The sequence below is a fragment of the Desmodus rotundus genome, chromosome 8 (assembly GCF_022682495.2).
Source record: "Desmodus rotundus isolate HL8 chromosome 8, HLdesRot8A.1, whole genome shotgun sequence".
NCBI classification, from domain to species: Eukaryota; Metazoa; Chordata; class Mammalia; order Chiroptera; family Phyllostomidae; genus Desmodus; species Desmodus rotundus.
Genome location: NC_071394.1, coordinates 78,102,354 through 78,126,301, shown reverse-complemented (window position 1 = coordinate 78,126,301; position 23,948 = coordinate 78,102,354). Strand labels below are relative to the sequence as shown.

Sequence of the window (23,948 nt, the reverse complement as noted above, 5' to 3'; positions counted from 1 at the left end):
AGCTAAACTTTAAGCATTTAAAAATTAACATTTAATATGCAGCCCTGACTGGTGGGGCTCAGTTGGTTGGGTGTCTTCCCATGAACCGAAGCATGCCTGGTTCAATTCCCCATCAGGGCATGTGCCTAGGTTGCAGGTTCGGTCCCTGGTTGGGGCGCTTGCAAGAGGCAACTGATGAATGTTTCTCTCTTACATCGATGACTTTCTCCCTCCTTCTCCCTCCCTTACCCGCCTTCTAGAATCTATAAAAGAAAAAAAATTAATATGCAAATAGGCCTATTTGAGCTTCTTGAATTTCCTTGTAGTTTCTCTTAATCTATGAACAACCACCATTTCCTAGTAATTTACACTGTGCCAAGAACTATGCCAGGTGCTGTATCACATGCATTATTTCATTATTTATTTCAATGAAACAAGTGTAATTAGTACCCCCATTTTATAGATAGAGACACTGAGGCTTAGAAAAGACAGGCAATATGTTCAAAGTCTGGCAACTTTTAAGTTTTCACTTAGAATGAACCAAGACTTTAAGTGCTGAAATTCCCCCCAGTGTTTTAAAATAGAGAAATGAAGCCCACTATTATAAACTCCTAACTCTATTCTAAAGTACAATTTACTGCCTATAATAGAAAAAATATAAAAGAAGAGCCTGATATAAGAGTAGGCTCCAACAGCATTACTATAAAGGTGTGTCAATGTATTTGACTTTTAAAACTCCAAGGCAGATGGCCAGATTGGCTGTTTTTATGATAAATGACAGAAAGTACCCTACATCCTTGATTGAACAGTGCTTATACCTATGTTAGCTCCCTCAGAGGAATGAAAATGGATATTACTACACTTTGCATAGCAATTGTGCACCAAGAAAACCATGTGCGAGCTCTCCAGGTGCTGTCAGGGTGCTCAGCTAAATCAGGGAACTCACTTCTGACAGCAGTGTCTATCTGGGGTTTCAACATATCTCCACAACAAGAGATTACAGTTCTAACCTTGTTTCCATGGTAATATCCTTAGCCTCCCATACAGAATCCACATTACAAAGCCAAGCAAATCAACAAAGGATACAATCATTCCTTTCATAAATATTGTAATGCACAAACACATATATAATAAACATCTGAAGGAAGCCTTTGGGAGACTTTTTAAATGTGTGTGTTGGAACCCTGTTCTTTTGCCCGAGTCTATGCTAGCCTCATGTCCACAGAGCCTTCTAGTAAGATAAAGTTACACTCCCCTGTGCCTTTACCAAGGAAATAGCAATACCTGTGCTGCCAAGCCTTACCTCTTATTTAAACAAATACTTTGAATCAGAGTGATAAGTACTACAAATTCATGACCATAATTTAAGAAATATATTTTAAGCTCATAAATATTTTCATTATCTTGAACTCGACTCAGTCTGATGGTCCCATGTTAGCCTGGTTCACGCCAGGTCTACCCTATCTAATTAAAGTCTCATTTCCATCCAGACTTCAGAGAGCATCTCTATACAACCCAAGTGGTAGGAGGCGTGTGTGGGTGAATTCGTCAGATTTCAAGTTCCAGTTCAGTATAGTTATGGGCTGGCTTTAGCTCAGCGGGTACTTCAGTTCAAGCTTCACTTAGTAACAGTACAGTCAACTCTTCTCTGGGCCTTTTTGTGATGCCATTATGTACTTCCTATCCCGTGCCTTTATCTCATAGGAGAAAAGGATCTGTCCTACTCCACCTCCACCCTGGTCCCAGATATAGTAAAAGCAGAGATGGTGAGGCCTCCCCTGGTCTAGGCCTGTCCAACATTGGAATGTCACAGAGCTTTTGTTGGAGGGGGTTGGCAGAGAGAGAGGGAGAATGGAGAGAGCAAGATGGAAGACAAAGAAGTGAGGAAAACTATAGACCCAGATAAGTGAAGTTGGAGAAAAAATGAGGTGAATGATGATGAGAAAAAAGAATTAGGCAGCACGAGTAAGATAAAGAAGCAGATTTGGAGTGGGTTTCAAGCACTGTCCAACCAAGAGTGCATCCTCCTGAAATGCCTCCCAGGATTTCTGAGAACAGTTCTCTGGACAAAATGGATTCCTAAGAGCTTTAGAAATCATTCTGATTGAGGAATTCAGTCTCCTCATGAGGATCACAAAACAAACTGTCTTTGGGCTATCTGGTGAATTAAACATTAGAATGAAAGATCTGAAGGAGACCAGAGAGCACTTCCCTTTCCCCTACACTCCATCATGTCTAAACCACTTTCACAGAGAGGAAGTGGAACCACCATGCATTTCCCTTCATCAAAGTGCAAAATCCTCCAGGATGGCTCCAGCCTCTGCCCAGAAATCTAACTCCCCTGCCTCAATGCTAACTTCCAAGAAAGCAACTGTTGACCCCAGTTACGAGATGAGTATCACAAGCCCACCTCTGCCAGACTTGACTGACTTCTGGCCTCCAAAACTTACACAGTAACTGATGGAGAGTTTTGTTACCATGGCAACGAATTCCTGTAGTGTCTTGGATGAAATTGTGAAATTGCATCCTTAGCAGTGCACCAGTCCTTAACTATATTGTATCAACTCCAATGTTTACTTCTTCTAAACAAGACTCTCTGTAGATATTTCTATCTGAACTTTACATTTTTTAAACTTGAATTTTTAAAAAATGTAAACTTCATTTTTTAAACTTATATTTTTTAAATATTCAAGTTTAAAAAATGTCTTTTCATCAATAACTATTATTGGATAGTTTACCTTGCATTATATTTTTTGTTTTTCAGGTTTTCCAAAAATATTTTCCATTGCGCTTTTTAAAAATCAAGTCAACACTTAGTATGTGCACAGTAGTATAAGTTGCTTCTATTTCTGTCTTTCCTGACTTCAAACTTTTTTGCCAAGCCCTTTCCTCAAGGAAGTGCTTTCTTTCCTTTGGACACTGTCATTTCTACATTAAGGCTGACCAACATAGATTCGGCAAGTCAATTCTCGTGTCCAGTTCTTTTGGACTAGTTTTTTGAAATCTTTCCACGTGTTTAAATTTATATACTACATTTGCTTCTCTCAACCATTTCTTATTTAATTTTTCTGGTTTTTTTTCATCCTTTCCATAAGGAACTTATGCTCTATCATCTTGTGATCACTTTCCTAAATTATAATAGCTTTTCAGGGTGGTGAACTGGTGGAATGGACTCCAGACCAGATGGTCCATTACTAACCATGCATTTGAGCCAGTGTGGAGGAGACCATCATTCAAGTAGTTAATTTTTCCTCAACGTTTGGTATGGGGTATTTTTGTGCAGAGAAAATTCTTTCTTCTTGGAACCAACAATTTTCAATATTATTGTTTGATTTTGGATTTACTTTTTCTGAAAGTCATAGTCTATACTACCCAAATGTTAAATTATAAAGCTCACTTTCCAATAATTCATATATAAAAACATTCATCTGGTGAATTATGTTTTGATAAATATCTCTAATTTTAAAAATTGTACATATCAATGGCATAACACTTCTATCACACTAGCTCTATAAAACCACATTTCCTCTTGAGAAATACTGACTTTTAGAGTGTATATTTTATTTTATCACATGCATAGCAAAAATGAAAAAAGACATTGAAATATTTTGGGACAGGTAATCAGTTTCCTTCCAAGGGCCAAATCTACTTAAAATGAGGTCAATATTCAGCACTTAATTCTCTGAAGAATCTATACTTGGTGACATTAGTGCATCAACTTCATTTTCATTAAATATGAATAATACAGTGAATAATGATATTTTTGGTTGGATAACTTTTTGGGGGGCAGCTGTCCAGTATACTGTAGGATGTTCAGAACCATCCCTGGGTCTACCCACTACATGCCATGAGCACTCCCTCCAGACAATACCAAATATACTGGGGAGCGGAGGCGGGGTGGGTCGGGGGAATATCACCACTTCTGGAAAAGAATCAAAGACCTGAATTTAACCAACCAACCAAACAAGAACAGGCCAGTTTAATGTATATAAAACCTGTAATTAAATAAAAATATAGAGACTTCATTCATATGTAAAAACTAGAAACAAATCAAGGCTAAACAAAACCCTAAGGCTCTCCCAATTAAATAAAAAATGAGATACATTCACTTATTCTGAAAAAAAACAACCACTACTGGCTCTGCACTGTCATTATGTAGATTTTGTGATGTCACCATATTATACAGTTCAATTTTAGTAATTATTTAAAGGAAAAATCCTTAGTGATTTCCAGATGGAATATCAGGAGGTCTTTACCACCTATATTCAAACTATTCTATTATTTTAAAGCCAGGAGCACCAAAACCAAAATTTATTGGGGAAAGTTGAAGACTTTCTGAAATGTTCATATCTGCAGCAAGACAGGTCTTAAGGCCTAGAGGATGAAGTAAAGAGGGTGAGGTGAGGTTTGGTAACAATGGCTCACATTTGTTTGATGGCTATGCTCCCTTAGGGATGGACAAGGCCACCTTAAATCAACACTATTCAATTACACGAACACTAACCATAAAGAGATCAAGAGACAGAGATATAGGAAAAAGAGATACAGAGAGAGAGACACAATAGGTATACTTTACCATCCCCAGGAATGATGCGGAGGGTAACTGTGTTTCCTGCTTCTTTGATTAGGTTGACAATGTCTGAGTGGGACTTGTTGGTGATGGAACATCCATTTACCGCCAAGATCCGGTCTCCTACTTTCAGCTTGCCACATCGGTCAGCAGGGCTCCCCTCAATAATCCGACCTATTTTGTGAGGCATAGCCACACATGCATTGCCTGCTTTGATATTGAGTTTTAATTTTTTTTTAAGTTACGTGGGAATATTGTATAGGGAGGAGAAAAAGGGTTGAAAAGGGAAAGAGAAGGTTAAGTTGTTAATTAATTAAAGCATTAAGCAAATGTTATTAAAGGAGAGCTCTGCGTCGATGGTCAAAACATTGGCAACACTCAGGGCGTCCATGTAAGAAGCTACCGCCCTGGCCTGCAGTCCTTCCCTGACTACAGGGGAAAACTGCAGTGCCCCTACTTGAATCAAGTATAAAATTTGGGATACTTAGCAACTTCAAAGATTCTCAAGAGCCCCAAGATAACTTGCCATTGGCTTATTTTGGGACTTCAAATGTGAAACCCAGAGCTGGGATGGATGCTTTACACATTCTGTGTTCATGTCGCTTCACTTTCGCCAGCTGTTGTTTCAGCTTCTGCCAATGTTTTGTTCCTTCTCCATTTAGAAAAATAATCACTGGGAGTCTGGTGAGGCATGAGAGTCTGCTAGCAGCAAAAATTCCGTCTGAAAACACCTACTGGACAAACACTTAAACTTCCTGCCTTCTCGCCAGGATGAAGAAAGCTTTGGAAACTAGAGATGAGCCAACAAAGCTCCCAAGCTTGACATATATTTTTGCTTTTATGACCCTCGATCAACCAGCTTACTTCACTTCGTGTGCTTCCAGGGTAGGACCCAAATGGCTCATGAGCTCTGAAATCATCCTCCATCCTCCCGAAAATCTCAAAGGAACATGAAAATCTAGTTCCTACTCAAGCTGAGGACAGTGATCCAAAGCTAGGTTCAAATCATTCCTCAGTGCTTTTCCTTTAATCATTTCCTTTCACATTATCAGTTACTACCCATCAATAACACGAAACACCAGGAAGAGTGCATTTGAAGAGGCAGGTTTACTGTGCACTTTGAGGGATCCCACGTCTCAACCAAGAGCATTGTTAACTTCTGAGCGTGGAAAATGGGCTTTGAAGACTGACACAGAGTTTTCAGCTAATCGTATATTAGTTTCAAAGTTTCTTATGCATATTCACCGATTTGGGGAATTTGTCTTTCTGGGGACTGTGAAGACAGTTATGCAGTTGAGCCACCTTTTGGAAAGGGTGACAAAATTAACATGGGAGACGGTGAAACTGAGTAGGCTCTTCTAGCACAATTTGGACCTTGAGGATAAAATGTGTGGGGAAATAAGCTATAACTCATTTGAATTTCATCATATTTGCCTGAGTTTGTATTATCAAATGTAACATTATGGCAAAAAGAATTTTTTAAAAGGAAGTTAGACAGTGTTTTTCTTTCCCTGAATCCAACAAGCAGGTGTGGTGGAAAGTTTCATACTCAAATTCAAGGTCATAAGTTTAGCCCATCTCCAAGGACAACCCAAATGAGAAAGGTATCAAAGAGCAGGTATGCAGAAAGCTCTGCATAGCTTGAAACAGAAGTCTCATGCAAGGTATTAGGGATAGTTTAATTCATTCATTGTAAGAACCAGAGAAAAACAATCAAAGACCAATTATGAGTGAAGACATTCAATATTCATTAAATAACACATAGCCTCCCACCTCCTGACATATCTGCTACTTCCTTCTAAAAAGTAAAACAGAATTCTGAAATCCCGCAAACATTAAAGGGTGCTTACAGACACTAAAAATGTGGGTCTGAAGTTTCACTTGGGAGTTCTCACACCCCCTGCCTTTCTTTTTATTTTTAAATTAAGCAGAAAAGTCTCCAAAATTATTTTAAAAACAAAAGATCCTTGCCTTGATGTCATGTCACCCATCCATGGATTATTAAAGTCACTCACAAAAGCAATGTTAGTAATGGGTGTTTGTTACTGCAGCCACACATGCACAGACCGGCAGACTCAGTCTCCTTGAAGACAAGCCTTAGGGAAAATAGCTTTAGCACTAAGCAATGGACAGAGGCAAGGGAGCTCTACAGAAGCAGGAAGCTAAAGGGATGGAACATGTAGCTGAGCTCAGCCAGCAAGTGCCCTGGTCCACTGATCCTCAGACTCCTGGGTAAGTCATTTGGGGATAGAGCTGAGGTACATTGCAAAGCCTGCACAGCCCTTCCCACCTCCCATTATATCAGCAAATGTACTTGGGGAATAACAAATGACTTTTTATCCAATGAAAAAGGTGGATCATTCTTGGAGTACATATATATAATCCATTCAATCAGAAATAGATTCATAGATTAGTAGTTCCTGGAATCATCTGGTTTCCTCTTTGTCTCTGCTGGTGCACCCAGGAGAGAGTGAACCTTTTGAGAGGGTTACAACTGAGTTTCTCTATACTCTGCTGAAATCCCTAACACATGGATGAGATGGGGAAATCACCCCTGTTAGAATTCAAGGGCAATGAAGACAAATGACTCTCGGATTTCAATTAGACTTTTAACCAGGTGACAGTAAAAATATTATTTAAAATTAAATTTAAAAATTTCAAATGGGGATAGAGTAGGGAAAGGACACAGTGGAAAGGGCATTTCATATAATATTGTTACTCCTTACACCTTTAGTTTTTCCTAAGTGTATTTTTTATGGCCATAAGCTTCTTTTAAAAACTCTCAGACTTTCTAATGCTACTGCTATCAATGACATCTCACCCAGGACCTTGCAAAAGGTTTTCCCTGGCAAGAATTTCTCACTCTCTATACTGTCAAGGGGTTGTTCTGCAAATTTCATGCAGATTTCATGTATGCTTTAGGTTGCTGCGTGCCTGTTTACAGGCATTCAGGGTGGACGCTAAATGGTTACCAAAAAACCCCTCCAACCTCCAGGAGGGGAAAAGCTACCAAATAAACTGCACCCCCAATTAAGACTGTAATTACATGAAGCAAAAAACAGGGAAGCATTTCTGTTAATGATACTGGAGAAGAGCTGCCAGCACTCACCAAAGGTTGTGCCTGCCTCAGGCCGGCTCACTGACGACACGATGACAAAGCCGAAGCCCTCGCTGTCCCCTCGCCGTATCTCCACGTCATAGGGCTGCAGCGCACTCACCACACCGCTGCCCCCTCCCCCGCCACTGCCGATGCCGCTGGTGCTGCCGCTGCCCGAGCTCACTGTGTTCAGGGAGTTCTGGCTGCCCTGTGGGGTGCGCTTGTCCTCGGTCAGGGAGGCGGGCTGCGTACTGCTGTGGTGGGAAGAGGCGGGCGAGGGCACCTCCGTCTCCGCTTTGGGGGCTGTGCAAACAAGGTATGAGCCTCTCAGTAACCTGGCTGGGCTCAAAGCATGCCTGACACCCTTCCTCCTCCTCTCCCAACTGCAAATGGGCAAGAGGTTAACGTGGCCTCACAGAACCCAGACAGAAGAATTTCAAAAAGCTTCTCGGGAAGAAAAGTATTTACTTCTCAGTATTTACTGACACTGACCCATGGAAATGCCAAAAAGGACAGCCAAAACGTTTCTCATTTACAGCATACTAATGCATCAATATCCACACCCCGACTCCAGCTGCAGCACTCTGAAGTCACTCTGATTTGTGCCCAGGGCACAAATCAAAGGCAACCTGAAGGAAGTGCAGGTGTGGTCCACAGCAAGGATGACCCCGTCCTTGCCTCAGACAAGTGCCCAGGGCAGCACATTAATATTGCCGTTACCCAGAAGTCTCAGCCTACTCAGCTTTCCAAACAGTTTCTGCTTTTGAGTTTTCCATCAGGCAAGAGATTGTAAATTGACAGTACTATTGAGGTTGCCATCCTGTGGGAAATCTGACAATACCTGTCAGAGGTATACTTCCTAGTTTCCAGGTGTCAATTACATGCTCTGATCACACACTGGATACACCAGCCTCCCTCAGCATTCCCATTTTATAAAATCCCAGTGTGACTGCTTTGTCAGGTGACAGGGCAAAGCACTCCTAAACTGCCACAACCGTTGGTGGTACCAATGTATGTTTCATGCCAAAACCAAAAGGTGTTGTGCACAGCTTTTGGATAAGATTACATTTATTCAAGAAATCCTGCCCTTTCCTAGATTTCTTTTTTATTGTAGTAAAATAGAAATATAAAATTTATCCTTTTCACTATTTTTAAGTGTACAGTTCAGTGGCCTTAAGTAGTCCCACTGTTGTGCAACCATCACCATTATCATCTCCAGAATTCTGTCATCACCTTCCCAAACTGAAACTATGTACCCATTAAAGGCCAATTAACTCTTTCCCTCTCCCCCAGCCCCTGGCAGACACCATCCTACTTTCTGATTCTATAAATCCGACTACCCTAGGTACCACAAGAAAGTTGAATTATGTAACATTTGTACTTTCGTGACTAGTTTAATTGTCTCTTCATAGATTTAATATCTTTGACTCAGAGCTAAACACCCAAAATACTTAAGATTTAAAAAATAATTCTGAAATAGACAAAAACCACATTGCTCTACTATTTTTACTTAGGCCAGTGAAGTTAAAAAGTTTTCATCGTGCAGCAGAGAGAAAGAAGGAGCTTATACCCTTTGCAACAGCATGGATGGAACTGGAGAGCATTATGCTGAGTGAAATAAGCCAGAAGGTGAGGGACAAATACCATATGATCTCACCTTTAACTGGAACATAATAAATAGAAGAAAAAAGGAAACAAAATATAACCAGAGACATTGAAGTTAAGACCAATCTAACAATGGTCAGGGGGGAGTGGGGAGGGGACAGTGAGGAGAGGGGATTACAGGAACTACTATAAAGGACACAAAATCAAGGTGGAGGGTGGAGGAGGGGGAGGGAGGGGGGTTTGGGTGGGGTGGAGGGATGGGGAGAAAAGGCACACAACTGTAATTGAATAACAATAAAAAAAAAGTTTTCATCACATCTCACAAGCTACTTGTGACTGACTGCTACTGGTGGCATGGAGTACTATTTGCAGAAAGATTCTGAGGACATAAGTGAGCTCTAGGGACCCTACTGGTTAACACTGTTTCCCATAGCTGCAGTAGGCAGGACTCTCACACTGGAACCTAACATCTTCATTCTGTAATGAATTATATACCATTTAAATGACTTACACTGGTTTTTTTTTTGAGAAGGTGCCAGTTGATTTTATCTGATAAGTATTTGTTTGACTAATATTAAAACTACAGAGAATTCATACTATTTCATATCACACTTCAGTAACTCAACTGATACAACACTGTTTCTATAGCCTTCTGGGTTCTGTCTTGGACATTTGGAGGTGGGGGCTGCAGACAAAGATTAACCACCAACAGTGTGCTTTCAGGAAGCTGGTGAGTGAGTGGCAAGGACTGACACATGGTGAACTGTCACTAACTGGTAGATTCTGATATAGGAGTAAACCCTGATTCACAAGAATGGCAAGAAGGGAATGCTAAAATCTGGAGGCATTTGGAGGAAGGAGGGACTATCTGAGGGTGTCACAGAGAAGGTTATATTTGAGTTGGGCCTGAAAGGATATGTAGTAATTTGAGAATTCAAGTACTTCGAAGCTTTTAGGAGGAATGAATTAAGTATGACCTAGACCTGGGCAGCTTTATGCCTTTCTTATAGAGGAGAAAAAATCTTGCATTAATAAATATTACTGTCAACAATAGAGTAACTTTTCTATGAGCTTATTTTGTGATACAAACCTAGTTTTTGTTCTCTTTATTTGAAGTTACAATGCTCCTGACTGTCACAGTGACCTCTTTTGTCAAAAGTTATCATCAGATGAAGAGGACAGCGAGGGTCTAGCTGGCAAGAGGTTGGGGGAAGTAATATAGTTCCAACTAACCTTCTTCTAGAAGTCTTTGCTGAACAGGTATGAATGGCACATTGAAGTACTTTTGAACGACAGTAGTTTTGCAGAGTTTGAGATGCAAACCATCTAGAAATTCTGAGCTTAGTCACAGTTGCAAACATTTGCTAAAACAGATGCTTGAGGAGGCAGATATAGAAAGGGGTCCTCTTCTGTGCATGAAGTGACAATGCTCTGTCTGAAGGAATGAATGAGAAACATACCCGAAAATACCACTTTACGTCGCACTGTGAGGTTGACATGGCCTTGCTTGGCGGCTTGCTGCATAAGCTGGACCACAAGCTGGTGTGATTTTCCAATTACTGGTGTCCCATCCACACAGATTAATTCATCCCCAGACCTGAGGCGGCCATCTGTATCAGCAGCACCCAGTGGTACGATGTGACCAATATAAATCTGTTGAGTAATTGGAGGATGGATAAAACATTGACCTTTTGGTTTGCTATTATACTGATAGCCTTCACATCTCTGAGAACATTTTAATCCATCCATTCATTCATTCATGTCTGCATCCATGCCAGAAACATTTACTGAGTGCCCACTGGGTACTAGGCACTGTGCTAGGTACTACAACAGTTTTTACAAGGTGGGAAAAACAACTTTTTCTTATTTGGTTCCTTGACATTTATCTGTGGTGACGATTTTCTTCTTCTCCTTTGCAGAAATAAATCACTTTTGTTTGCAAAATCCTCGTTCCTTTTCTATCTACCTAAGGACTCTCCTTTCAGAAAACTCTGCTAATTATACTACTTTCTTTAAAATCAAGCAATGCACCTTGCAATAGCAAATGCACAAAAAAATACTGTTAAATAAAGAAATGAATCAAGCAAAGTCTTGTCTGACACTCCCATTTCTGTACTCCCAGCACCTGCATCCAAGTAGTCTTTATGTAGTGCCTTGCTATTGCATTTACCATGCATTAAACTTTAGTTGAAATATTGGTGCTTTCCTTGCCTTCTCGCTAGGTAATAACGCTATAGCTACCTTTGCATGACCTGTATAGTTTACAAAGAACGTTGACAAAAAGACTGGTTAAAAATATGGACTCTGGAATCAGACCCTTTCCAGTCCTTCCATTTACTAATTCTATAATCTTGGGGAAGTTAATTAACCTTTTTGTGTCTTCATTTGCTGATTTGAAACAGGGGGATAAGTTCATGGATTTGAAGAATAAATGAGAGAATGTATGTTAAAATCCTTTAGCATGGCATCTGGCACAAAGTACTCAATAAATAATAGTTTTTTTTATTATGATGAGGGAATTAATACCTTTCTTTAATTCTATTTTCCCCTTTCAAAAGGATTCTCTAATGTAATCCTAAATTCATTCATTCTAAAGATGAGGCCCAGAGAGGTTAAATGTCTCCTGATTGTTGTTCAGGATTCTTTCTCTTCTTTTGTAAAGACAGGGTCCTACTTTCCCTAATCTCTCAGGATGCCGTGTGAAGTGCTCTCCCTGCTGTTGCTACTCAATACACAAAGGCAGTGGCAAATCTAACAGAATTGGCCAGAGGACCAGGCCATTTTTTTCTTAATTGATACCAATTCCTATTTTGCTTTTTGGTTTCATTTTCTTTGATGGGCATTTCAGATGTATTAGCTCCCAGTTTTCACATACATGAACATAAACTTTTTTTCTCTTTTTTTAAATATATTTATTGATTATGCTATTACAGTTGTCCCATTCCCCGCCCCCCGCACTCCACTCCATACTGCCCACCCCCTCCCTCCCACATTCCCCCCCTATAGTTCATGTCCATGGGTCATACTTATAAGTTCTTTGGCTTCTACATTTCCTACACTATTCTGACCCTCCCCCTGTCTATTTTCCACCTATCATCTATGCTACTTATTCTCTGTACCTTCCCCCTTCCCCCTCCCACTCTCCTGTTGATAACCCTCCATGTGATCTCCATTTCTGTGGTTCTGTTCCTGTTCTAGTTGTTGGCTTAGTTTGATTTTGTTTTGATTTTAGGTGTGGTTGTTAATAACTGTGAGTTTGCTGTCATTTTTACTGTTCATATTTTGTATCTTCTTTTTCTTAGGTAACTCCCTTTAACATTTCATATAATAAGGGCTTGGTGATGATGAACTCCTTTAACTTGACCTTAGAAAGGATCTAGTGAACTGAGGGTCCTTATGTCTTTGATTAAATTTAGCTTTAAATCCTAGCTCTAGCAATCATTTCTCTGTGTGCCTATACCCCTCAGAGACCTAGCCTTTCCCCAAGGTAATCAGCAACCCCAGAGGCAGGAGAAGACAGGAGCCCAGACCTGACTAATGGTCACAGGGTATGGACCTCTGGCACCATAAAGGTAACATCTCCAACCTAAGTTATGTTTCAGCTCCTGAGCCCTAAGTGGAATGGTGCCCTGGCTACTTTCGCATGAGACTGGACAGAGGGATGCTGGAACAGACCTCAGAGCTGTGCTCAAGACCTAAAGAAATTATTTACTACCCTGACCTCATCTCCCACCAATCAGCTCCCAGGATGACCCTGAACCCCTAACCCATAGTGTCCTGTGATTTTTCCCTATATAACCTGTATACTACATGCCATCAGGGAGTTTGGCCTTTTGAGTATTAGCTTCACATTCTCCTGAGTGGTGCCATTCATGGTAAAACACCCGGTCTTCCTCTACTGCAATTCTCAGTGTCCAGTGTTTGGCTCTGCTAGCACCAGGTGGACGAACTCTTCCTGTTTTCTAACACTAGTCTCTCACCTCAAGACAAAAACATCTCTCCAAAACCTAAGGAAAACCTCCACTGCCTGAGATGAAGCAGTGTTACACCTAGAGGGACTCCAATCTTGGTGATTTGTTACTGCTGCCAATTTGCTTTGAAGTCGTAGAAAAGAACACTTGGAGAGGGAGGAGGGAGACAAAAGACTCACAGGTTCCCCTGGTTCATTTCCACCAAGAATCCTAAATCCAAATCCAGTCTCTTTTCTCCAGAGGAAGATGTCCTGTTCTTGGTAATCTGGACCTAGAGAGGGGAGAAGGAAGAGAGAGATTACTTCTCTGATCAAAGCAATCACACCCCTAGGTTACACAGTTATAGAACCAACACTGATGGTGTTGAGCAGGTGACAGTTTTCGGACACAGACAAGGCAACAACATAATCTGGACGTGAAGTGATGGAGGATGCTGGGCAAAAGTGAACAATGGAAGTAGTCATTGAGCCCTAAGTTTTTTTCAAAAGACTAATAACCACTGTTCGATAATTGCTAATCAAGCCCAAGTCATGATCCCTGACGAAGCCAGAAATCAGCATTGACTGCTCTCCTCGCACTGCTGCAAGGGGACTTAATTAAAATCATCATGTGCTGCACCGCACTGTGGACGCCCGTGTCCCTGAGAGCGATGCTGAGTCAGAGCGACCTCTGAAGCAGGGGATGGCCCGCCCAGTGGATTTAGGAGGCCCGTTAAGTCACCTGATGTTATAGCAAGTAAAAAAGTTTGCAGTAAAGAGTGTTTTCTCAAAAAAAAAAATCACTTCTTTCTCCTTTAAAGTAATCAAGACCGGCAATACCAGTAATTTGATTTGCTAGATCATCTTTGCCAAGAAAAGTTAGCCTTAAACATCCTAATATTCTTAAATTTGCAAAGTTTACTATGGTTTCAGTACTATTACCATAAAGTAGCCGGACTCCTATAACCTAAGATTTATGGCGACAACAAAATTGTTCTGCATCAATGAACCATACTTCATTGTTAAAATGACTGACTGCTTTACTCCAAAATTTGCTATAGTGTTTCAAAGTTCAAAGTATTAGTTTATTATCAAATAACTTGATATTTCACTTCTAAAACTCAATAGTTCAGGGTTTAAAATTTTTTTTAAATCTCATTTTTTAAAAATGAAAGCAATTTTCATAAAAGCATGCTCACTGCACATGAAATTGTTCTATATACCACTGTGTTACTTAACTAAGGTAATAAAAAGGGTTATTTGTATTTAATTCTTATTTTAATATTTTAACATATAGTATTTTATAGTCTGTAAAATGACACATCTTTTATTTAAAGAGAAAGAATATAGTTTAGTGGCAGTGAATCTTAAAAAAGAATTTCAAATACTGTTCTGCACACTTTCTGGTTTATTTAATTAATTGGATTTTGGGCTGAAGCAATGTATGGGCCTGAGAATTTAGCTCTCATCGACTCCAATTCTGTACGACACAGAATAGGGAAGAAGGAGGTGGTGTTTACGTTTTAAGCTAATGAGAGATGTCCCTCTTCAGTGACTCGACCACAAGCTTAAATGTACAGTGACTGAATGTACCGAGAAAGAAGCAGCTAAATACACGTCAGAGGGGTTTGAATCCAGTATTTTGCTTGAGCTATCTTAATGCCATGGCTTTCAACTGTGCTTTTTATCCAATGCTTTTTTATTATAATTACTGAGGCTAAGCTGTGAGACACCATGGGACATGGAGTTAAGCTACATCATGGCGCTCCCATAAACACGATTTGAGGATAATATTTTCTTGAGCATACGAAGGTAACAACATTTTCTTTCTGTTTGAGTAGCTGGCTTAAGGGTATTTACTATAATGGACTCATTGAAACTACAAATTAAATCAAGTTGGGTCTCCATCTTCGTTTCACTCAAGCAGAGGATTATTCCCAGAACAGGCCACGGGGCTTCCCAGGCAGCACCAGGGGCCAGGTAGAGTGGGCCTGAGTCTGCAGGGCCTTTCTGTGAACAAGCAAAGGGCCTCTGCAGAGACTGCAGCCCATCCACACCCATCTTTCCCAGCATCATTTATCTCAGGAACACTCGTTCATCCTACAATGACACCAAATGTAGCAAGTTTTTGCCTTACACTGCTCAGTTAGGTGTAAGCTAGCACAGTCTGGGCGGTTGTAGCCAATTGACTTGGGCTTATCATACAGATTAGTCCACAGGAAAAAAAGCATTTGTTTTTCTCTGTGAATCAGTGGGAAATGGCAAATTTTATAAAAAGCTTCCTGTTGAAAAACAAGATGCCCAATGATACCAAGACTGTTGAGGACTCCAGTGATGAGCCAGAAAAACAGAGACACAAACACAATACACCGACACACGGAGATACTGCAAAGAAAGTCTTTCGGCACCTTAGCTTTGGCATTTTAACAATTACACTCTTCTTCCACCAACCAAAAGCCAGGGACACAAGTACGTAACTTTGGTGATAAATTGGTGCTGCCACATAGAGAATTACAGAATTTCTTTCTCTGTATCCTCAGCTGCCAGGGGCACTAAGGTTTCTAAACTACTCCCCCAACAGGGTTTATTCTCTTCTTGATTTCAGGCAGATTCCATTATAATCACATTTTTAGGAAGTAGCAGGGTAGAGCCGTCTTTCTAATGTTTTTATCATTTTGCTTTTCTTTTCAGTGAGGCTAAATAAAAAAGAACTAAGAAAACCTTGTCCAGCTTTCTTCACTTTTAAGCCCTTGCATAGGAGACAATCTCAGCAGTTAATCTCCTTTGGTAATGCAAGCGACAACTCAATAAAGTGGTCAAAAGACTTCCTTTGATAATTAGAAAGAATGGAATCACCAGGTTTGCAGAGAAACCTCCCAGTGTCTCCATTACTACAGAACACACATTTTCAGACTTAGCAAAAACATGCCCATCACTTTTTATTTCATCTTTTCTTTGGTCCATGCCTGGTCCACAATAATAGCAAAACATTTTTGTTCATGGCATTTCTCTTTCTGAGTTTCTCCCCAGCCCCCCAGACCAATGGGAACATCAAACAGGATGGATATAATGAAGAAAAAATTTTCAGTGAATCCTTACTCTGACATTCTCCAAAATTCGTGGAATTGATTTCTCTCTCTCTTTCACCCTTGCTCAATCCCGATGCTGGCGAAGGTGACATAGCTGGAATATTAATTTCACAATTTTGCAAAGCTTAATGCATGTGCTTTCTCTTAGTTCACGTTAATTTCGCTTTGATTGATAAGGAACGTGCAGTTAAGCTTTCACAGTAAAGGTCATGGCTGCTGTGAAGTTTAAAAGACTACAGTTTGATTCTGCTTTATTTTTTAACCCATGGTGCTTTGCTTGTCAAAAAGCTAGAATTTACAATTGTAGTGTTGAGAATTTCATTAAACTCCCATTACCATCTAAGACTCTTCATATTTAATTAAACCCCAAAGTATACATTCTTGTATGACCTTGTTTTAATCATGTCATGAACTTTAGAGTCATCTAAACACTTATTTCCTTCAAAAAAATTAAGTATACTTTTGTAACTGCCACACTGTGGCATTTATTTATTCCTGATGGAATTCATTCCTGTGCTAATACCTGTTCAGGTGAATTCTACACAGTTCAGCCAGAATGGTGTTTTCTTTGGATGCACAAATCATCAGATCTGGCCAAGGTCTGATCATGCACAAATAAGAACTGTCATAATAGCTCTTAAAATCTAGAAGTGCACACAAGCTCCTTAAACTCACTTTGAGGAAGAAGCGCGTCCACCGCTTCCAAATTTGTAAGCATGTCTCTCCCGAGCAGTGCAGCTTAACCTTGGTTAATATGACAGCTTGGATATTTTTTCTTTCCAAACTACTTTGTAAACAGGCAAAATTTCAACTGGAAGTTTTAGACTTTCTTTCAGAGTAAACACTAGTGGATACTAGCTGGTCCTGAACATTAACTAATAAGATTGCATCAGTGTCATTTTTAAAAGCATGCACACAATAGGTATGTCACCTGGAGAAAACACAAAACTGGCCATGTGGCTCTTAAAGGACTTCCATGGTTGCCTTTGTTTTTAATTAAACATGTAAGCCCTTCGAAGGGGTTTATTAACACATCTATAATTCCAGATTGATTCATCTGACACTGCTGTTTTGACAGATGGCTGTATTAAGAATATGGTATTTTGCACAGTAGTTAGACCATGTGAAGGAACTGGATCAGACTATTAATCTTCTCCACATTACCGCTCACAATAAAATGAAATATAAGGAAAATATATTTTCCTCTAAAAGGGGGCATAAATTAAGGGTACACTTATGGTACTATGGCTGACTTCAATTTTCTGGGAATACTTTGCTCATTGTAATGTCTTGCGGGGAGCGGCATCAAATCACATCGTAGGCTACACATTTTTTTCCTTCAAAAAACAAGATAAAAAAACAACCAAGAGAATGTCAGAAACGTATTGGGGATGAAGCAAAATACTAAATAAAAGGCAAGATTGATGTAGGTTCAGTCACAGGTACTGTGAAAAATAGAAAATCTGTGACAGATTCAGAATAATTACCATTGGGGGAAAAGGTTTCATCGTTATTCTCATTTAGAAGCTAGGAAGAAATCCAAGTGAATCTTACCATCAATTACGTGTCTACAGTCACTCAATTACCGAGCCTCCAATCACCAAAAAGAAATAGATTCTCATTTGTGTGGCTGGATTCTTCAGATGATAAAGAAAGGGACGACGCAAAACCGGCCCCATCCCAAACATTTCAGTTTGCCTGCCACCTGAACAATTCTGATGCTTAAGGCGGCTGGCTATGGCAAGATTCTTATTGTTTGGGGCGTGGGGTGAAAATGTTTTTTTTTTTTTTTAAATGGAATAAATACTAAATTCTGAAGAAATTTTGCTCCCATCAGGGTAAAAATGGCATTTGAGCTGCAGCTTCCTATTAACTGGATTAAATTAGCATCACCTGTCAATTGTGATGTTCCCCCAGCGCTTCAGAATACGATTTCTTTTATCAGGAAAGGATTCCTACATGGGGAACTCAGTCCTAAATGTGTGCTGTACTGAGAAAAGCAGAGGCATGGTCCATAAAGCAGTATCTCAATATCAACAGAAGTTGGGCCATTGATTGGAGAAGCCACATGGTTAAAGAGAAATGTGAAGAGAATTCTAAAACATCCCTCTTTGGAAAACAGTTCTTCAATGAACTCAATACATTTTGTGAGAAGACACAGTCAGAACAGACTCCAGGTCCATACTCAGTAAATACTGCTTATGAGAGACGTTCCAAATGGGACCGTCAGGGTTACTCTAGGGGTCTCTCCAGTCCAGGGATGACATAATAAATCCCTCCTCAAATCATGTGGCTTTTGTTGGCACAGAGAACCTTTAGTCAAAACAGCCTATTTAATTCCACGCACAGTTGGGAGAAAAGGGCAATTCCCCCTGAGGAGGAAATGATGGAGGGACTCCTGAGTGTCTTCTAAAATTTGATAATCAGCTAGACTCCATCTTGTCTCGTGCCACGTAACTGCTGAAGTGCCCCCGGTAGTGTGTCCAACTTTCCTTCTCCGACAGGGATGCTGGCTTTGCTCCCCTGTTTTGTGTTTTGTTTGGGTCACTGAGGAGTTGCTTCAGCCAGCAAAGGAAATGCTTCCTAGCCACGTCTGGCGAGGTGGGCCGGAGCTGGGGCGCCTCCCACTGCCCCACCTCCTCTGTGCCTCATTCTCCAGGGGGCTCTGCCTGAGAGGTAGCGCACCTGTGCTGAGGGGGATGGGCAAAGAGGATGGGCTGAACAGTTCTCTTTTCCCTTCCAGTTCTAATCAGACCCTTTACCAAATGCCTCCTCCACCCTTCAACGCTCTATCCTATACCAGTCCAACAGGAGAAAATGAAGTGCGTGTCCTCCACAGTTGCTTTGTACAGACAATCATCCTCGGGAGAAAAGGTCAGCAACAGCAACAGCCAAAACAGGACCCGTTTGTATGCCCCCAAATTAAAGCATTCTAGGGACTTTTCATCAGTGATAAATTAAATGAAGATTTTTTTATGGTGAAGTCTTTGGAAATCACTGCATAATAAAGTTAATATTTTGTTTATAAGAATCAAAAAGTTATGATGCATGCCACCACTAGCTCATATTTATTGGAAATGTACAGCCAGAGGAACACATTTAAAACCACAGTATAAATAATTAAAGTACAAACTACTCAAAAATTTTTTTTTCTTTCTAAGGGGAATGTTTACAAAGACTGATAATATTGGTAAAAAAAAAATTACCAGTATTCTTAAAAACTAAGAAACCGCTAAGAAAGAACTTAATTTCTTCTCATTACTCCTGCAATCCGAACCAATCCTATGTATGTTCTAGTATATACTAGAGCTGTTTCACAAGAGCATGCTACAGTCTCCACACAGGGGAAAATTAATGAGACGGCAGCTCTTATCTGCTACTTCTTTAAACTGAAAAGAAAAAGAAATCCATTATTATCCAGGTCCTTTATTTGACGGCCGTCCATATCCATCCCTCCCCAAACTGAGGACATAATGGAGCCTCCATGACCATCCAGCAGATTCTTTCACTGCTGAGAAGCATTCACCTCTCACCTTGGTTCACCTCTACCTGGTCTACACATTGAAAATCTATTTTTAATAAGCCTCGAGAGAAAGTTGAAGCCCTGGAGTGGGGTCGCGGAAAGGCAGCAGCCACAGTGCTACTCACGTCGGCTTTCATACATGCTCCTGGACTGGGCCCAGATTTTGAAAGGATCTGGTTTTTTCTGCCCAGTGCTGTCGGTCTGATCTGGAGCTGGGGCCTCTGCAGGTGGGTACTCAGGGAGCGCCTGCGTGCTGTGGCTGGGGGACGCGGTGTGGAGGCTTCGGTGGCTGGAGACACTGTGTTGGGAACTGTTCTGGCTGTCTTTTCTTTCCAGAGGTTGCTGAAAGTAAGTGAGTGAGAAGGGCAAGAAGAGAAGATTATTGGTTCTCTAAGTGGGTGTTTTCCATCAGTTTGTCTTTGTTCAGCATTTCTGCACACACATATACAAATACATCAACAACATTCTGGCTTCCACCTTCCTCCGGCTAATGCTGAATGCAGATAAAACCCCAAGTGATTGGCTGACAGAGAGGGGGTGGGCCAGATGCAGAGACATAATCACAAACCTTCCTGCCCTCTGGGCTGTGGCAGAAAACAAATCCAATTTTCATCAAAGGTTTTTGGCTAAGACACTGGGCTAATTTACGATGAGATGCATCAGTTTTAATATCCTCATTTTTTCACAAAATGTGTGACACAAAATACCACTAGTAGTTTAAATGTAAGGCTATGATAGCCAAAAGAAATACAATCAGTGCTAAAACCGGTTTAGGATTCCATGTCTTTTATTGTTCTTTCAATGATAAAATACCTGTCTCTTATCTAAGGGTTTGCCATCTGTTTTTCTGGACCTTAAGAAAGGGAGATTAGATCTTTTAAAAATCACTGTGTGTGCACTTGAACTTGTAAGTATATAAATAACTATTATATGAAGAGTTTTCGTAATTCTCAGGCGATCAGTTTTGCAGGCACCACTTCCCGCCTTTATCTCCTGACACTACTGTTGGCACCTTATATTCGGGTTGGCCTCGGGGGTTAGCCTTCTTAGGTCTGCACTCTGTTCAAAGTCCAAGAAGTATTCTAAGGGAAAGAATATCATTTAAATTTCAACAAAATAACAGTTTCCAGTTCCTTAAAACATGCCCAGCAATGACCCTTCCCATTTTATGAAATGTTCTTTATTTGAATGGGGAGCAAAAAATAAGGGGAGGATATGAAATAATTTCAGTTCTTATTTCTCCAATAAAAGATTTGTAAGCCCAGTTGTTTGGTTTCCCCCATTCAAAATTAAACCCTGAGATCTTGTCCCTCACATGATGGATGCTATGTCCCTACGCATCCTGAAGGGACAGAGGACAGGAAAGGGAATCTCTGTCCTCTCTTACAGCTCTTGTACAGCTTATGATTTTGAACTACTTAATAAGATCTTTGGCCCAGAGCATTCTGGGTCTCTATAGTTATTTACAGAATCAAAATCTTCTCCTTGGTCTTCAATGAATCTTATCAACAGTTCTTTGCTTTCTCCCTGGTTATCCTCCATTTTTCATTCCCCATATTGATGGAAATTTCCATGTTCCCCTTCATTTAAAACTCATGTCTCTCTGCCCCTCTCCACCCAGTCCTTAATTTAAAACAAGTATCTGAAGAAAGCCCATGGAGGACAAAAGCTTCATTTGCCCTTGATAATTACAGATTACAATCTGAAATCAGGTTTTGGCAAGGATTCGAAATTGAGGAAAATTGGGCATGCATTTAATAAAGGTAAGATAGACAATTGAAAATTTTCGTCTGTGTGCCTGTGGCAGAAATTTGAGGACCATATTCTATACTAGCAGAGAGGTCTTGGTAGACTGTGTGAGGGGTCTGACTCAGGACATATTTTGTGGAGGGGATGTTGGGAAAAACATGGTTTGAGTGCTGACAAAAACCATCAGAAACCCACAAATCATCCTTCTCTTTGAGGACAAATTACTCGTCTCAGACCTGGGTGGATCAGCATTCCAAAGACTTGGAATAGAACCTGGTTCTGCCAACTTCCAACAGCATCCTCCTCAACATCGAATTTGGTTCTTCAGGCCAGCTATCTGATTTCTGCCCCAGAGAGTCAATACCTGCCTTCTGCTTCCCCTGGAGGGCACACTGAAGATTTTCAGAATCAGAAAACATCAATGGCAGATAGAATCTCCATTCTCTTCTGTGCACAGAAATTTGTTTTTCTCTTCACTGTGATCTTTACCAGGATGGTCTTCACAAACCAGCAGGAGCAGCCCCAGCCCGGTTTGGGTGTGAACACACATTCACATAAACAGAAAGGCCTGGGGTTCCGGGTGGGTTTTCCCCCCCTCTTCATACTTCCTTGTATTGCCTACTTTTAATTGCAGAGAATGCTTTTTATTATCGACACAGAATTTAAAGCTATTTTAATTTTGAAATTAGCCTTGGTAACAAAAATTAATGGGGCTTATTACTTCTATTTTTACATTTTGGTGGTACTTTGTTTTTGTTCACCTCTGGGGTGAGGGAAGGAGATTTTAAATGTAAAAGCAAATAATTCAATGAAGGATCTCCCAGTTTACCCTGGGAGTTACTTCCCTTCCTTCAAATGCCTACCCTTCTCTTGGTCTCTCAAATAAGTAGTAAATGCCACATCGTGGGGTCTGTCCCCCTGACACTACCTTCTGTTTATAGTTAAGTCTCTCTGACCTTTGAAGCTCCGGTCTCCCTCTGGTTCACACTACTCTTTTCAAAGTCTCATGGGGACCCCAGGTGAGCTGCACTGCAGGCTTACCTGAGGGACACATCACAGTTCTTCCTACCTGGGGTTACTCTGTAGTCCCTGGAACCTCAACTTTAACCTCTTCCATTAGCTCCCTCTTCCTGAACTGGAGAAAAATCTTCCTGGCAGCCCTGCCCCACAGAGGGAGTCTGATGAAGACTGGGCCCTTTTCCTGCTGAGAACGTACACGAGCTTCTCCACGCGCACCCACAGGGCGTGCAGAGTCTGCACGTCACCTCGTGGGTGCTAAGACCCTTCCACAGCTGTCCCAGTGTAACCAATCTCTGGCACGGAGGACCGGGCCTCCTTAAATGAAACGAAGATGTAGCTTTGGTATAAAGAGAGGTGCAAATGAAGTCTAGTGGACACAGTTTGAGCCATTTTTTAACTTCTAATGCCCCTTCTCACTTCCCCAATAAATGAGTCATATAGGTCCAATTTAACACAAAATGACAGATACAGTTGGGAACAAGTTTGCAAAACTGTCTCACAATCAAGCTGCACTTCTGCAACCCTTTTAAATGCCATCTAGACTTGGTTCTTGAATTTGGAAAAGAAACAGTAAAGCGGCATCTTGAGAATGTGCCCTAAAACCGGCCACACTGGGCTTTCGTGAACTGGCACGTTTGTACCCACATGGAGGGCTAACTACATATAATGGTCTGGACACTTGTCGGATTTCCCCCCAGGTAACATTGGCCTCACTTTGTTTCTTCTCAAGTTCAATTACGAAAACTACTTAATTTGAAGATGCATTCTTTATTACATATTTTGCTGGCACTCTGGGCTTTCTGAAGTTTTATGTTCTCCGTATGTTGAAACGTGCCTTTTTATTAAATTAAAAAATGTGCCTTTTTCTTTTCTGTGAGCATGCTAGTTAGCTTTGGCGTTGTCTTTTATCTGGTTGGAGCCCAGAATTGTCCAGGAGGAAAGCTATGTTTGTGTTTATCTCTCCAATCACAGTCAACTTATGTGCCTCTTCAGCAGGCTGCATCCCGTCCCAGAGACTTGGGGCATGAGAACAAATTCACTTCTGAATTAGTTATGAGATCAGGATCAGATCTGCATCTAATGTGATTGGCTTTCACCTCATTTTCTAGGTGAAAACCTGGCCCAAAGACAAATATCTGCAGACAAAGATACGCTTTCAAACCTGTTGCAGTGATGAATGCAAACCAAGCACCGGGGTGGAGGGAGCACCCAGTTCAACAATGACAGAACACCCAGCCTGGGGCCTCCTGAGTAACTAACTAGCTGCAATATATTTATTCCCTCCTCCAACAAGTACAGACGGACCACCTACTGTGAGTCAAATTCTAAGGGAAGCAGTGCATAAATAAGAAAGAGATGGTAGCTGA

General features: G+C 40.8%; 1 protein-coding gene across 22 annotated transcripts in view; it reads right to left on the bottom strand.

Moving 5' to 3' along the window:
* MAGI1 (membrane associated guanylate kinase, WW and PDZ domain containing 1) overlaps nt 1-23,948 on the bottom strand; it is a 617,360-nt gene that overhangs the window by 13,999 nt on the left and 579,413 nt on the right. For 11 of the 22 annotated variants that reach the window (XM_045192233.3, XM_045192234.3, XM_045192239.3 and 8 more), the window contains 6 exons: nt 19,938-20,154; nt 16,300-16,383; nt 13,402-13,493; nt 10,712-10,904; nt 7,659-7,949; nt 4,556-4,759 (listed from right to left, as the gene is read on the bottom strand). In XM_045192233.3, coding sequence (XP_045048168.2) covers nt 4,556-4,759; nt 7,659-7,949; nt 10,712-10,904; nt 13,402-13,493; nt 16,300-16,383; nt 19,938-20,154 — 1,081 coding nt within the window. The remainder of the gene's footprint in view (nt 1-4,555; nt 4,760-7,658; nt 7,950-10,711; nt 10,905-13,401; nt 13,494-16,299; nt 16,384-19,937; nt 20,155-23,948) is intronic. The other 11 variants (XM_045192235.3, XM_045192240.3, XM_053929684.1 and 8 more) reach the window with 6 other exon arrangements.